The sequence below is a fragment of the Emys orbicularis genome, chromosome 6, assembly GCF_028017835.1.
Source record: "Emys orbicularis isolate rEmyOrb1 chromosome 6, rEmyOrb1.hap1, whole genome shotgun sequence".
NCBI classification, from domain to species: Eukaryota; Metazoa; Chordata; order Testudines; family Emydidae; genus Emys; species Emys orbicularis.
Window position 1 is genome coordinate 43785916 of NC_088688.1, and position 12506 is coordinate 43798421.

The 12506-nt window shown below is 44.2% G+C and overlaps 1 protein-coding gene across 2 annotated transcripts in view; it reads right to left on the bottom strand.

Moving 5' to 3' along the window:
• The window catches only part of THBS4 (thrombospondin 4), a 58196-nt gene that overhangs the window by 4178 nt on the left and 41512 nt on the right, over nt 1-12506 (bottom strand). For both annotated transcript variants that reach the window (XM_065406883.1, XM_065406882.1), the window contains 8 exons: nt 11651-11810; nt 9687-9805; nt 8853-8905; nt 5278-5471; nt 3720-3898; nt 3293-3341; nt 2986-3182; nt 2092-2264 (listed from right to left, as the gene is read on the bottom strand). In XM_065406883.1, coding sequence (XP_065262955.1) covers nt 2092-2264; nt 2986-3182; nt 3293-3341; nt 3720-3898; nt 5278-5471; nt 8853-8905; nt 9687-9805; nt 11651-11810 — 1124 coding nt within the window. The remainder of the gene's footprint in view (nt 1-2091; nt 2265-2985; nt 3183-3292; nt 3342-3719; nt 3899-5277; nt 5472-8852; nt 8906-9686; nt 9806-11650; nt 11811-12506) is intronic.

The following is a 12506-nucleotide window of genomic DNA, read 5'->3' on the forward strand; positions in this document are numbered from 1 at the left end:
GCAGTGCCGTGTGCACGTAGAGTTTTTTTCATATGATACTTTTAGAGCCTAATTCCATTGACTTGAATGTTCCAAGATCAAACCCCTGATTCTGAATGATGATTTCTTGTTAAAATGCTTTCTCATTTTTGTTGCTTTGCCCTTCTTAGATATTAACAAAATAGAATGCCCTGTTTCTTTAGGAGACCTACACCTCTCCATGGATGTCAGCCAAAGACCAACATCACTCAAATTACATCTGTAAATCCAGATCTACTGAAAAACAGATTAAAAATCAAGAGCAATTTGTAAAGGCTTCTCACTGAGTGAATCATAGGGCATGGCTACACTTGCCGATGTAGGCTTTGGCTACACTGGCGCTGTACAGCGCTGCAACTTGCTGCGCTCAGGGGTGTGAAAAAACACCCCCCTGAGCGCAGCGAGTACAGAGCTGTAAAGCGCCAGTGTAATCAGTGCCTCCAGCGCTGCACGCTCACTTGCAGCGCTGCAAGCTACTCCCCTTGGAGAGGTGGAGTACATACAGCGCTGCGAGAGCTCTCTTGCAGTGCTGGTGGCGTGACTACACTCGCGCTTCACAGCGCTGCCGCGGCTGTAGTGTAGCCAAGTGTAGCCAAGCCCTTAGAGCGCTGTGAGTTAAACCCGCCTTTGTAGAGCGCAGTAGGGAAAGCGCTGCAGTCTGTCCACACTGACAGCTTCAAGCGCACAGGCGTGGCCACGTTTGCAGCACTTGCAGCGGCATTGGGAGTGGTGCATTATGGGCAGCTATCCCAGCATGCAAGTGACTGCAACGTGCTTTTAAAATGGGAGGGGTGGGGTGGAGTGTGATAGGGCGTGTGTTGTGTATATGTGGGGGGCTGAGAGCATGTCAGCATGCTGTCTTGTAAGTTCAGACAGCAGCAGATCTCCTCATCCCCCCCTGCTTCTCTTGCTCACACACAGCATTCCACAGTAAAGGCTGCCATGCCGGCTGTCCAAAACGGAGCTTTGAAAGGGCATTTCCGCATTCCTACAGGAGTTCAGAACAATGAGAAGAGTGGCCACTTGACTTAAGGGGATTATGGGACGTTTCCGGAGGCTGATCGCAGCGCAGTAACGCAACACCTCGTCCACACTGGCGCTGCGGTGCTCCTGCGGGGGCGCAGCAAACGTTATTCCACTCGCCAAGGTGGAGTACCAGCAGCGCTGTAGCTGTGGAGTCAGAGTGCTCTACGTGCCTTGCCAGTGTGGACGGGAGTGAGCTAGGGCACCCGGGGCTCCTTTATTGCCCTGTAGTCTTAGAGCTGGATCAACATCTCGTTTGCCTTTTAATACTTAAATAGACGACTGCAGTAATGGCCTCACTACTTCCGGACTTTGTTCAAAGAGTGTGAATTCCACCATCATGACTACTTGTCTTGCCCCTGGCAATTTGTAAACATCATAGGGACAAGAAGAACTTCTATGCTAACATACACTCAGAGAACATATTGAGGTCATATCTCATATATACAAGGTTACCCGAAGAAGAGCTCTGTATGTATGCTCGAAAGCTTGTCTCTCTCACCAGCAGAAGTTGGTCAAATAAAAGATATTATCTCACCCACCTTGTCCCTCTCATATCCTGGGACCAGCACAGCTACAAACCACTGCTTATATCATGGATATATATCTCATGTCGTGCTAATTACTGATAATGTTCTGTTTTACCATCTTTACACTTTCTGTGTGGCCAGCTTTGGTTGATGAGTTCTGTTACTTGTTACACATGGTGTTATGGATAAATTATCACAGTTTATATTTACATATTCCAAGGGATCAACATTAAGGAATATTCATACAAAAGTCAAATCTGTGAAATGTTAAGATTTGAATGTGTTTCTAGAAGTGATGTCACTGGTATTTTCAAAATCTTTTAAAGCAAAACCAGGCACAACAGCAGTGTCTGTCTTTAGCAGCTACAAAGCCCAGAGACATTTGACAATATTTGTAATTATATGGGGTTTGGTTTTTCTAAAAAACAAAAACACCCCACACTAAATAGAAGCTCACAAATCTAAAAAAAACAATCACTGCCGTTTAACTCTACAAAGGTTTAAACAAGCCAGTCCCTACCTGATGTATCCAACCTGGGGTCTGTGCTGCAAGAACCAGCGATAAGAGACTTTATCTTTCCAACCTACATTTCTGGGGTCTTTCCATAGCAGTCTGACTTGGTCATTGGTGTCCCCAGTATGCCAGAGTGAATTCCTGAGGTGTTCACCAGGGCCAGTCTTAGATTTAACAGCCTAGACAAATATGGCATAGTTTAGAAAGTGAACAAAGAGAATTTTCCCTTTAAGCGTTAGACCAGGAGCTCTCTCTTTTCATAGTGAGATCACACCTTACTAGAGGGCTTGCCTTGTACACACCTCCCCTCCCATGCATGAGCTCATGACATCCCTGTGCCAATTGTAGCAACTGCTTACAAGGAGAAATAAAAGTATTTAATGTTTGCTGTCTTTTCATTTAGCAGCTAGGAACAAGGAGAAGCCAGCAGCATGTGATCAGAAGGTCTCAATGGGTTACTACTCAGTGTGCCATGGACCACATTTGGGGAAGTTCTGCTTTAGACAAACACACAGCCTCTTTGAAATGGTCACTTTAGGCCATCACCAGTGAACTGAATGAGATCTGTGTCCAGGTTTGTTTTTAATGTATTTATTCTAATTAAAAAGGCCCATTTCAACTCTAGGTCAACCGAGATTTTTAATGAGCATTGACTGGCATGCAAATTTTGGTAGATTCAGTTTATCCTCTGCATTTCCATACACTTATTAGAGTGATGCACATACGTAAGGTACCACTCTGACAGTAAATTAACCTTTCCTTTAGGAAAGAGCTGGTGGTCCCCCAGCAATGGTGGGAGAACAGCATAGGCATTATATGGCCAACTCTTTGTATGCTCGGGTAGCCATTACACAGAGAACGCTGAGCCACCAAATTTGATGATGTTATTTAGCTCAGTACCTTAAGCTGAATGCCAGGCTCTGCAACAGCTCTGAATGGAGTTGCTTGCCAATAAGTCTGTTCTGTCTGCTTCCACATTACCACATAAAAACTGGAACTGTCTTGGTAACCAAAAATAAAGCCAGCATAGTCATCATCTGTCACCGTGTTCACATGAAAGGTGCCTTCAAAGTCAACCCCATTGAAAGCTGTGTAACCTAGGAGCAATGGATATACACTATGTTAAAACCAATAGTTGGCAGAAAACTTGACCACGTGCCAAAAGCTTTTCTATTGCAAAACATGAGTACAAAAAAGGTGTCCATACCAACTGCGAGGCCAGGATCACTGTTCATGGTCTGTACAATCTCCATACCCTGAGAGGGGAAATTAATTACGTTATTGAGGCATGATAAACAATAGGGTGATGCTGCAATTACTATAATGAGACGTCCCAGAGCGGTACATCAGCCTCATGCTGGCCCTCTGTGCAGCAGGGAAGTTCTCCCAGAATGAGCTTTCTGTGTCAGTAATTATTTTAGCCCATGTGTTAGTATGTGTAACTTCAAACTTAGTTGCACACTTTTCCAAAAATACCCTTTCCTTTTGGCTTTTAGCAAGCATCAGTTGATTTTCATTTCTTTGCTAAAGCATTACAGATTCTGATAAGTTCAGCACAGGTTGGGTTTTTTATTTTATTTTGTTTTGTAATTATTTGTTTCTGGCAGCTAAACAGTGTTGAATGCATTTTTTACCTGGTTCAGAACCACCCAGTTAGGATCAATCTGAGCATCACCTTCGGGATCCAGGACCACAGTTTGATAAGCCCTGAAATCTGTCAGGGTAATCTCAGCATTCTCAGGGCAAATATCAATTCGATCAATTACTGTGTCCTGGTCAAAATCCGATTCACATATGTCACCAACTCCATCACCTGAATGCATCAATTAAACAAAAGGGGACTTATTTACAATGCAGCTACAGTCACCTTAGTCTTAACCATTGGAACAAACTACCAAAGGAAGTGGTTGATTCTCTATCTCTTGATGCCTTAAAATCAAGACTGGTTGCCTTTCTGGAAGATATGCTTTAGCCAAACACAAGTTATTGATCTAAGAGTGGCAAAGGAACCTACAGAAAGTGCTTGAAATTTACAGCAAATTTGACAGGTGCAACAGGTGTTTTATTAGGATTTAACAAACACACCATTAGCTGTACTCTGATCTGACCTAGCTAACAGATCAAGCAAAATTCAGAATACAAGTGTATAGCACTTTTGTTGGACTAAAATTAATACCACATAATGACACACAAAATAACAGTCTGTTGCCACTTGTAAGCAAAGATTTGACAGCAGAGTTCCACACTGAGTTCTCAAATGACCAAGACACCATTGTTTTTAGAAATTCTTGTATAGGAATATTTTCTAGTTAAGTATAAAAATACAAATATCCAAATTAACGAATAAAGTATATTCTGTGATGCATTCTCCTTGCTTTGTAAATCGTTTAGTCATTTGCTTGTTTGCAAGATTCAGTAAGGTGCAATGGGGACCCTCAATCACTAATGTGAAGTAGAGAGATTTTACAGTATTGGCTTGTTTTTAAGATTGTTTCGTATCATTGTTCTGGTGAAAACTGAAAAATCTTCCAGGGATATTTTACAAGTTAGTTAGTTTAAGAAAAACAGAGAGACAGACAGATGATTTTACTGTTTTGTGCTGAGTCACAGGGATCCTAATGTAAGTCAATCTTTCCCATCTGAATAAATTTGGTGAATTCACATTGTTCATGAAAGTGAGAGCCAAGGGCCAAAATCTAGCCTCTGCTAGCACCTCTATGCCATTCCAGCAGCATGAAGGGCACTAAGTGCCCCAGAGGGAATTCCTCAAGGGGCATGCTGGGACAAAAAGGGGGGTGTCAAAGGTGTGACAGCAGCAGCTCACAGGCAGCCAAGGAAGGCTTCTGTAAGTCAGAGTGTCCTTGGGCTGCCCAGTCCCCAGAGCAGCCTACAATCTGGGAGGCCCAAAGATGGCTTAAAGCCTCTCCCCACCCCAGCTGTGCTTCCTTGAGAGATGCAGCACAGAATATGGCCCAGAGTATGGGATAGAGCCATTGGCTGCTGCTCCTCGTAATATGTATCAGTCCTGACTTGTAAGTAACAGGGCTTCCTCCTGTACAAAAGAGAAATCAACCTTTAGACTTTGGACAACAGGGGCCTATGTGAACTTGGTTCCTCTTGGTGAGAATATGCTGCCTTACAGTAAGTGTACTGCATGTTCACTAACTGCATAGGTGGGTAGAACAGACTTACTGTTGTCATCTTCCTGTCCTGGGTTGGGAACCAGTCTGCAGTTATCAGGGCCCGGAGGCATGAGGTCTGGAATCCCATCATTATCATCGTCATCATCACACTCATCACCCAGCCCATCCTTATCAGTGTCCAGCTGGGAGCTGTTAATGACTGTGGGACAGTTGTCTGTGCTGTCCTGGTGTCCATCTCCATCACTATGAATTCAAACAAAACAACAAACCACACACACACACACACACCCAAAGAATCAGTTCTTGTCCCCAGACTAGAGCACAACAGCTAAGCAATCATGAAATACAAAGCCTTGCATGGTGACAGGTTTCAGAGTGGTAGCTGTGTTAGTCTGAATCAGCAAAAACAACAAGGAGTCCTTGTGGCATCTTAGAGACTAACAAATTTATTTGGGCATAAGCTTTCGTGGGCTAGATCTGATGAAATGGACTCCTCGTAGTTTTTGATGAAATACAAAGTACAGTTGATGCCATCAGATGGATCCTGATGCCAGCACATGTAATGAAAGGAAAACTCTCGCCAGGACCATGAAATGGGATATCTGGGACAGTGAAACTTGCTCATAGTTAATCTGGTTATAGTGAAGCTTCAGTTTTTGAATGTGAGGACACTGAGTACAGGAAGTTATCTGCCTGGCTTCTCCTTGCCATGGTTTAGCAACACTGCTTTTTGACAAACATTTTGAGGTATCTAAACATAGCACAATTAAAAGTCATGTTGTACCAGTGCGCCCTGGGGTTCCTGATGGACCTAGTCCATGGTACTCAGCACTGACAGGTTTTTGGGGAAATGTCCATACAGCAGCAGCCCTGCACTGAGGCCCAGCTAAACTGATACAGCTGAATCACTAGTGGTTAGGCTTGGCGGGATTTTTTTTTTTTTTTTTAATCAATGTTTATTTTTAAGCCTTTTCTAATTTTTAATCAATTTAAATGTTCGCTGTTGTGCGAAATTATGGAGAGGAGGCTGCATTCTCCAGGCAGAGCAGAGACCCCCCTACACCTGACCCTGGCAGTGTCCTTGCCTCAGAGGCTCCCTCTTCTTAAAATTAACACATGGTAAATCACGGGGGTTGGGGAAGGAGGGAGAGGGGAAGCAGAGGAACTGCCTTCCAGCCATATCTAAATGGCACCAGCTCCAGCTAAGCTAATGCCCGTATTACAACATGGGCTATAGAAATGAAAGTGGGACTCTACTAAAGTTCTCAAGCAGCATTTATCTGACTTTCCATATCTGTAAATTGCTATTGTTATAGATGGAAATATTTTGTTCAGGGATTGTGTGTGTTCAGTGAAATCAACATTTACCAACTTTTACCAATAAAAATCTAGTCCTTCCAAACCTACTTGTGGCTTCCTGACTGTGGTGTAGTGAAATCACCATAAGATACAATGGCTCGGTCAGACTCCTTCTGAAGACCTTACATCATGGGCTGCAACCAATTTGTATAACCCATGCTGGTGAAGCACCTGGGGCTGCTGTTGTGTAGGGGTAGGAGGTATTGCAAACTCAAGGCATTCCAGCAATGTTTTTTTTTTTCAATATCTTTTGGCCTAGAGTAGACAGAGCCACAGTGAAGTGCAGTGAGAGTAAGGAGTAGCTGCAATGTTTATCAACGGACAGTCATGACTTGTCTTCACTGCTAAAAAAGGTGAGTTTTTTCCTCTGGATAACAAACGTGTGTGAGGTACCCTGAGGTAAAACCACAGTGGAGATAAGGCACTTTAGATTTACCTCAAGGTAAACTAGGTGAGGTCAACCCCAGTTGGGGATACAGTGCTGTCACTTAGGCTTGGTCTACACTTGACTTAGCTACATTGCCCAGGGCTGTGAAAAATTCCATGTCCTGAGTGCTGTACATGGGCAGCGGGTATCATAGGCTGGGGGAGGCTGAGCCTCCCCAAACAGCCTGGTGTAGCCCCACCCATGCTCCGCCCCCAGACTCCCTCCTGCAGTTCCTGCTCTTCTGTGGCCCAGGCTGGTTGGGGCTGGGGGACTGACTCTGGGACTCTGGGCGGCTGGCGCTGGGGCCACACTGTGCCACCTGCCCGGTGCTCTTGGCACTAGAACTGTGCCATGCGCCAGCCTGGTGCTCCGTGGCTGGGGGCAATTGGGCGGCTCGGAGCTGGGGCGGTGGGGACTAGTGGCCCTGGGGGGGGTTCTCTGGGCTCCTGTGGGGGTAGGGGGCAGAAGGGAGGGGCCGGGGGCTAGCCTCCCCCATCGGCCGGTTCACGGACTGCCCATGGTGCTGTAGTTAACGCGATCTAACCCCTGATGTAGATACGGCTATGTCAATGGGAGAATTCTTCCCTTGACCTAGTTACTGCCTCTCAGAGAGGTGGATTAACTACACTGACAGAAAAGCCCCTTCTGTGGATGTGGGAAGCATTTACGTTACGATGCTACACCTGCAGATCTGGAGTGCTGTAGCTGTGTCACTGTAGCAGCTGTAGCGTAGCTATAACCTGCCTTTACCTCATGGAAAAACTACAGTGCCTTGTCTCCACGGTGTTTTTACCCCAGGATAGCTTGTGTAATAGCTACCCCAAGACAGAAAACACACATTTTTAGTAGTGAAAACAAGGTCTCATTCTCTTTGCAGTGAAGCTTCACTCCATGATAAAGCTAATCCCCATACATGAGGCTAAGATGATGGTGGAGTAATTTCAAGAAATCCTTAGTGCAGACCAGGCCTCAGTGGTTTCCACTGTACTAATCATCTTGGAATGCAGCAATTATCACCTTCTCATGAGTTGGAAATGGTGCATCCTTAAGGGATTTAATCACTTCCCCTTTCCTCTGTTTTCAGCAGGGGCAAGTAGTAGTTGCCTTTTCCTTGTGGAAAGAGGAGTAAAATATAATGCCTTAATATTGGTTTTGCTGGAGCTGCTCTCATCATGGATTGAAAGTGAATGTAGCTGGTCTTGTGACAGTCGCTGCCTTTGGGAGAAAAGAAATGGCATTTCATGGATTCCCCACCACACCCTCAGCTGCCGCTGCTCAGAAGAGAGACCTTACTACTACTCCTATGCTAAAGTGAACGGGACATTTTTTCAGGTAGGTCCTTGCCTTTTACAATGAAACTTTGTTATAGTGAAGTCTTGTGTGTTTAGTGGGGAAAACTCCTCACCCTAAAATTGTTTGCGTGGTTTTGGTTTTGATTTGTGTTTATTTGATAATATAAGCTCTGGGTGGAGCTTGCCAGTTTTATTTCTATGGAATCAGCTATGAATCATGTCATGTACCTGTTTTCTATACCTTTTTTGGACCTGAACTGGTGAAATGTGCATGGGAGAAAGTGGAAGGGAGGGGGATGTTAGAGCAACAGTAATTGATGGCTATGGCTATGAATGATAGTTATTTCAGAAGATACTTTGTTTTCATTACATAAAATTATGTTCTTACTGGGCAGGAAGTACTGAAAATAACCTAGGGCTGAACTAAGCCCTGGTGGGAGTGTGGGTGCAACTCTACTGAAGTGGGTGGAATTAGACTAGTTTATGCCAGGGCTAAATTTAACCCAGTATTGTTCTCTTGTTGATATTAGATAGGGGGTACTGTACCTGTCTTGGTTAGTGTCACAAGAATCTCCAATCAGGTCATTGTCAATATCTGACTGCAAACAGAAACAGAAGAAGTTTGTAGTATTAACTGCTGAGAGAATATTTAAATGACAGTACTATGTTGGCAGGATCAGTTCTTTTTATAAAATATATCTTCTGGTTATGTGGGTGATCCAAAAAAGAAAATCTATTTAACAAGGGCAGAAAAACAACCTAGTATTAAATTGGGCGGTACTAGCTTCTGGGGTTCTAGCTGAAGGAATTAAAAAAAAAAGTTGCCTGAGATACTGAAAATGAGTAAACCCTCATTTTCCAGAAGAGATTTCCCTCATATGTAACTTAAAAATAAGCCTACACAGCTTAGACAGCTGAACAAAAAAATGTGGCAAGTCTATTCTGTTTACTCAATGCCTGAGTCTGTGGTGATGGGGTTTTTTGTCTGAATAAGAAAATCAGGATTTGGCCCTAATAAAAGAATAAATGTAATGAATTTGTACTCCCAATGGAGTCTTCCCATTGACTTTTATAGGATTGGGGTTTGGCCCACCACAGATGGGATATATTGCAGCATATTGATCGGGGAGGTGCACAATGAGACATGCATAGTGTGAAAAAGCACCTATCTGTTCCTATTTCCAGTCTCCTTTTCCAAACTCAAGCTTTCAAAGTTTCACAAGTTTTTTCTACATATCCTTTAACAAAATGGGAGCAGCTGATCTCTTGTACCTCCAATTGTCTCCTGCTACAGTTATTTGGTGCTCATAGTCACTTTTTCACTAACTTGGTGGGGCTGAGGCTTGTGGTATCCTACAGATTTTTCTTCCCCTCACTAACCTGGTTGGGGTTGCTGATAGTGGGGCAGCTGTCACAAGCATCACCAACACCGTCGTTATCCCCGTCCTTCTGGTCCCGATTGGGAACCCTCTGACAATTGTCCAAAAGGTTCTTAATACCTGGAAAAATCATTGATATTAGTCAAAATTATTCCCTAAGTTTCCAAATGTATGTATTTTCCAAATGCATCCGTTTATGTATTTTCACAGAATACAGCATTACTGTTCAGCCATCACCAAATCTGTTTTGTTTCTGTGCACATCTCATTTAATCAAGGTTAGGAGCATCTCACTAAAGACATTGCCTTGCATTCCATTTTCCTGCACACCTCACTGCGTTCTGTCCCCATACCATATAGTTTGTATCACGTGACATTTCATCCCTATTATTATATTTAAGGGGACTTGATTTTCTTCCAAGCCCCACACAGCAATGAGAATAAAATGTTGCATAATAGAGATCTCTTGGGCATTCAGGCAGGAAGGAGTCAGATGTGCTAGGATGTGGTTGGGCCTGTGGATTATTGTGAAAAGGTTTGGGGTTTTTTGCTGTTAGTATTGATAGTCCATTAAAATGTTCAACAGCCTTTTAATTGTTGTATGAATTATTGTGGTGTTTAACTGTTGCACAGTGCCTGGGGCTTGGGGTGAAGCAAAAAAACCCCAATATTTACATAAAATAAATAAAAATGGCTGCAACTAGGAGTTGCTTGCAGAGATGGAATGTGTGATCTCTGACAAAATCTCACATGAGAAGATGTTTGACCAAGTGATGTCCCCAAATTTGCTGCATTTTAGTCTAAGGCTTGGTTACACTTGCAAGTTACAGTGCATTAAATCAGCCCCGGGCGCCATAACTTCGGAGGTGTCCACATTGGCAAGGCACTTAGAGCGCCTGGACCCTGCAGCTGGAGCGCTCCTGGTAATCCACCTCCCTGAGAAGCATAGATCTTGCTGCACCTGGCTGGAGCGCCGGGGTGTCAGTGTGAATGACTTGTTGCATTACTGTGCTGTGATTGGCCTTCGGAAATGTTCCATAATCCCCTGAAGTCATGTGGACACTCTGGTCATTGTTTAGAACTCAGCTGCAGGCATGCTGATATCCCCTTTCAAAGCTCCGTTTCTGACAGCGAGCATGCTTATCTGCTCCCTGACAAAGCAAACCATTACTGTGGAATGCTGCTGCTGCAGAGGCATGCATTTGTGTGTGTGTGTGTGTGTGTGTGTGTGTGAGAGGCAGGGGCGGGGGCTGATGCTGGGGTTTTCCCCTTCCCCCTTCCGCTGTCTGAACTTACAAGACAGCATGCTGACACACTCTGCCCACCAAAACACACGGTCTCTCCCCCCACATACACACAACACACTCCCTGTCACACTCCTCCCCCCCCCCCATTTGAAGTGTGTACAGTGTGAACACACGGCAGCACTTTCCCTGCTGCGGTCTCCGAGGGCTGGTTTAACTCCCGGCGCTCTACATCTGCAAGTGTAGCCATGCCCTGAGTTGCTGCTGCTGCTGCTGTTGGGATTCATAGTTCTCACACGCTGCAGTCTTATAGGTTAGCTAGAACTGTTCTTGCAACACGTTTCGTGTCCTTTACTGCAGCCATGCCATTGCAAGGAGGGAAACAGTCAAAATTGCTGGGTTTTACACAGTATCTCTGGGTTACCCCATCACTGTTGGAAACTAGAACTAAAGTATTCAGCCTTAGAGATGCCTAAAAGCTGGTGACAAATATCCTCTCTAAGGCTATGTCTACACTACACAGAGATGTGAATAAACCACCCACTGAGCGACAAGTTACACCGACATAAGCACTGGACAGCACTGGGCTGCTTGCAGGGGTTGGAGTAGTTAAGCCAAGGGCCTGTCGGCTTAGAGCAGCTACATTAGAGAGTAGTGTAGCTGTGCCATAACACACAGCACATGCTGGGTGATTTTAAAGAATTAAGTGAAGATTTATCAACCATCTCCATCCATGTCATCATCACAGGCGTCTCCTTTCCCGTCACCATCTGTGTCCCTCTGGTCATTATTCAAGACTGTGCGACAGTTGTCACAAGCATCTCCAAAGATATCTTGATCACTGTTCCTCTGGTTAACGTTTGGCACCAATACACAGTTATCCTAAAAGAGAGACAAACACAAATTCCCTTCTGCTAGGATTATTTGACTCCAGTAAGAATTTAACTCTCATTTATACACTGTAAACTCTTTTGCAGATGGAAATATATCATTGTAAATAGCTTGGCATTCTATGTGGTCAATAAATCAGGACCAGATTTCACTGGTCCTATACCAACTTCCAGTTTTTATATGCAGTGTGTGTGGATGAGAGGTATTACTGTACAATGTGCATAAGGGTTTGTTCATAACAGTGACTTTTGGTTCTCATTTCACATGGGTCCATTTAAACAGTCCGCTTTGATATGCCAGTTCTCTTATTTAATGTGTTCTATTTCAGGGTCTGCATTTCAGGATGCACACTGCTTCAATCCATTAGGACAGTGGCTTTCAACATGTGGTCTGTGGACCCGTGGGGGTCCGCAGATTGTCTAAGATTTCCAAAGGAGTCCGCACCTTCATTTGAAATTTTGTAGGAGTCCACAAATGAAAAAAGGTTGAAAACCACTACATTAAGAGAAAAGCCAGCTCCCCCTACTGGTATATCCTCAAACCAAGACTCTGCTTGGCAATTTGACTTTTTCACCCAGAAAAGCCTGAATTCCAGATTTAACACGTTTTCTAATTTGGTATTAATTCCGCAAGGGGGGACAATAACAAGGAGGCAGTACTTTCCTCTTCTGTGCATCCCTCCTGAAC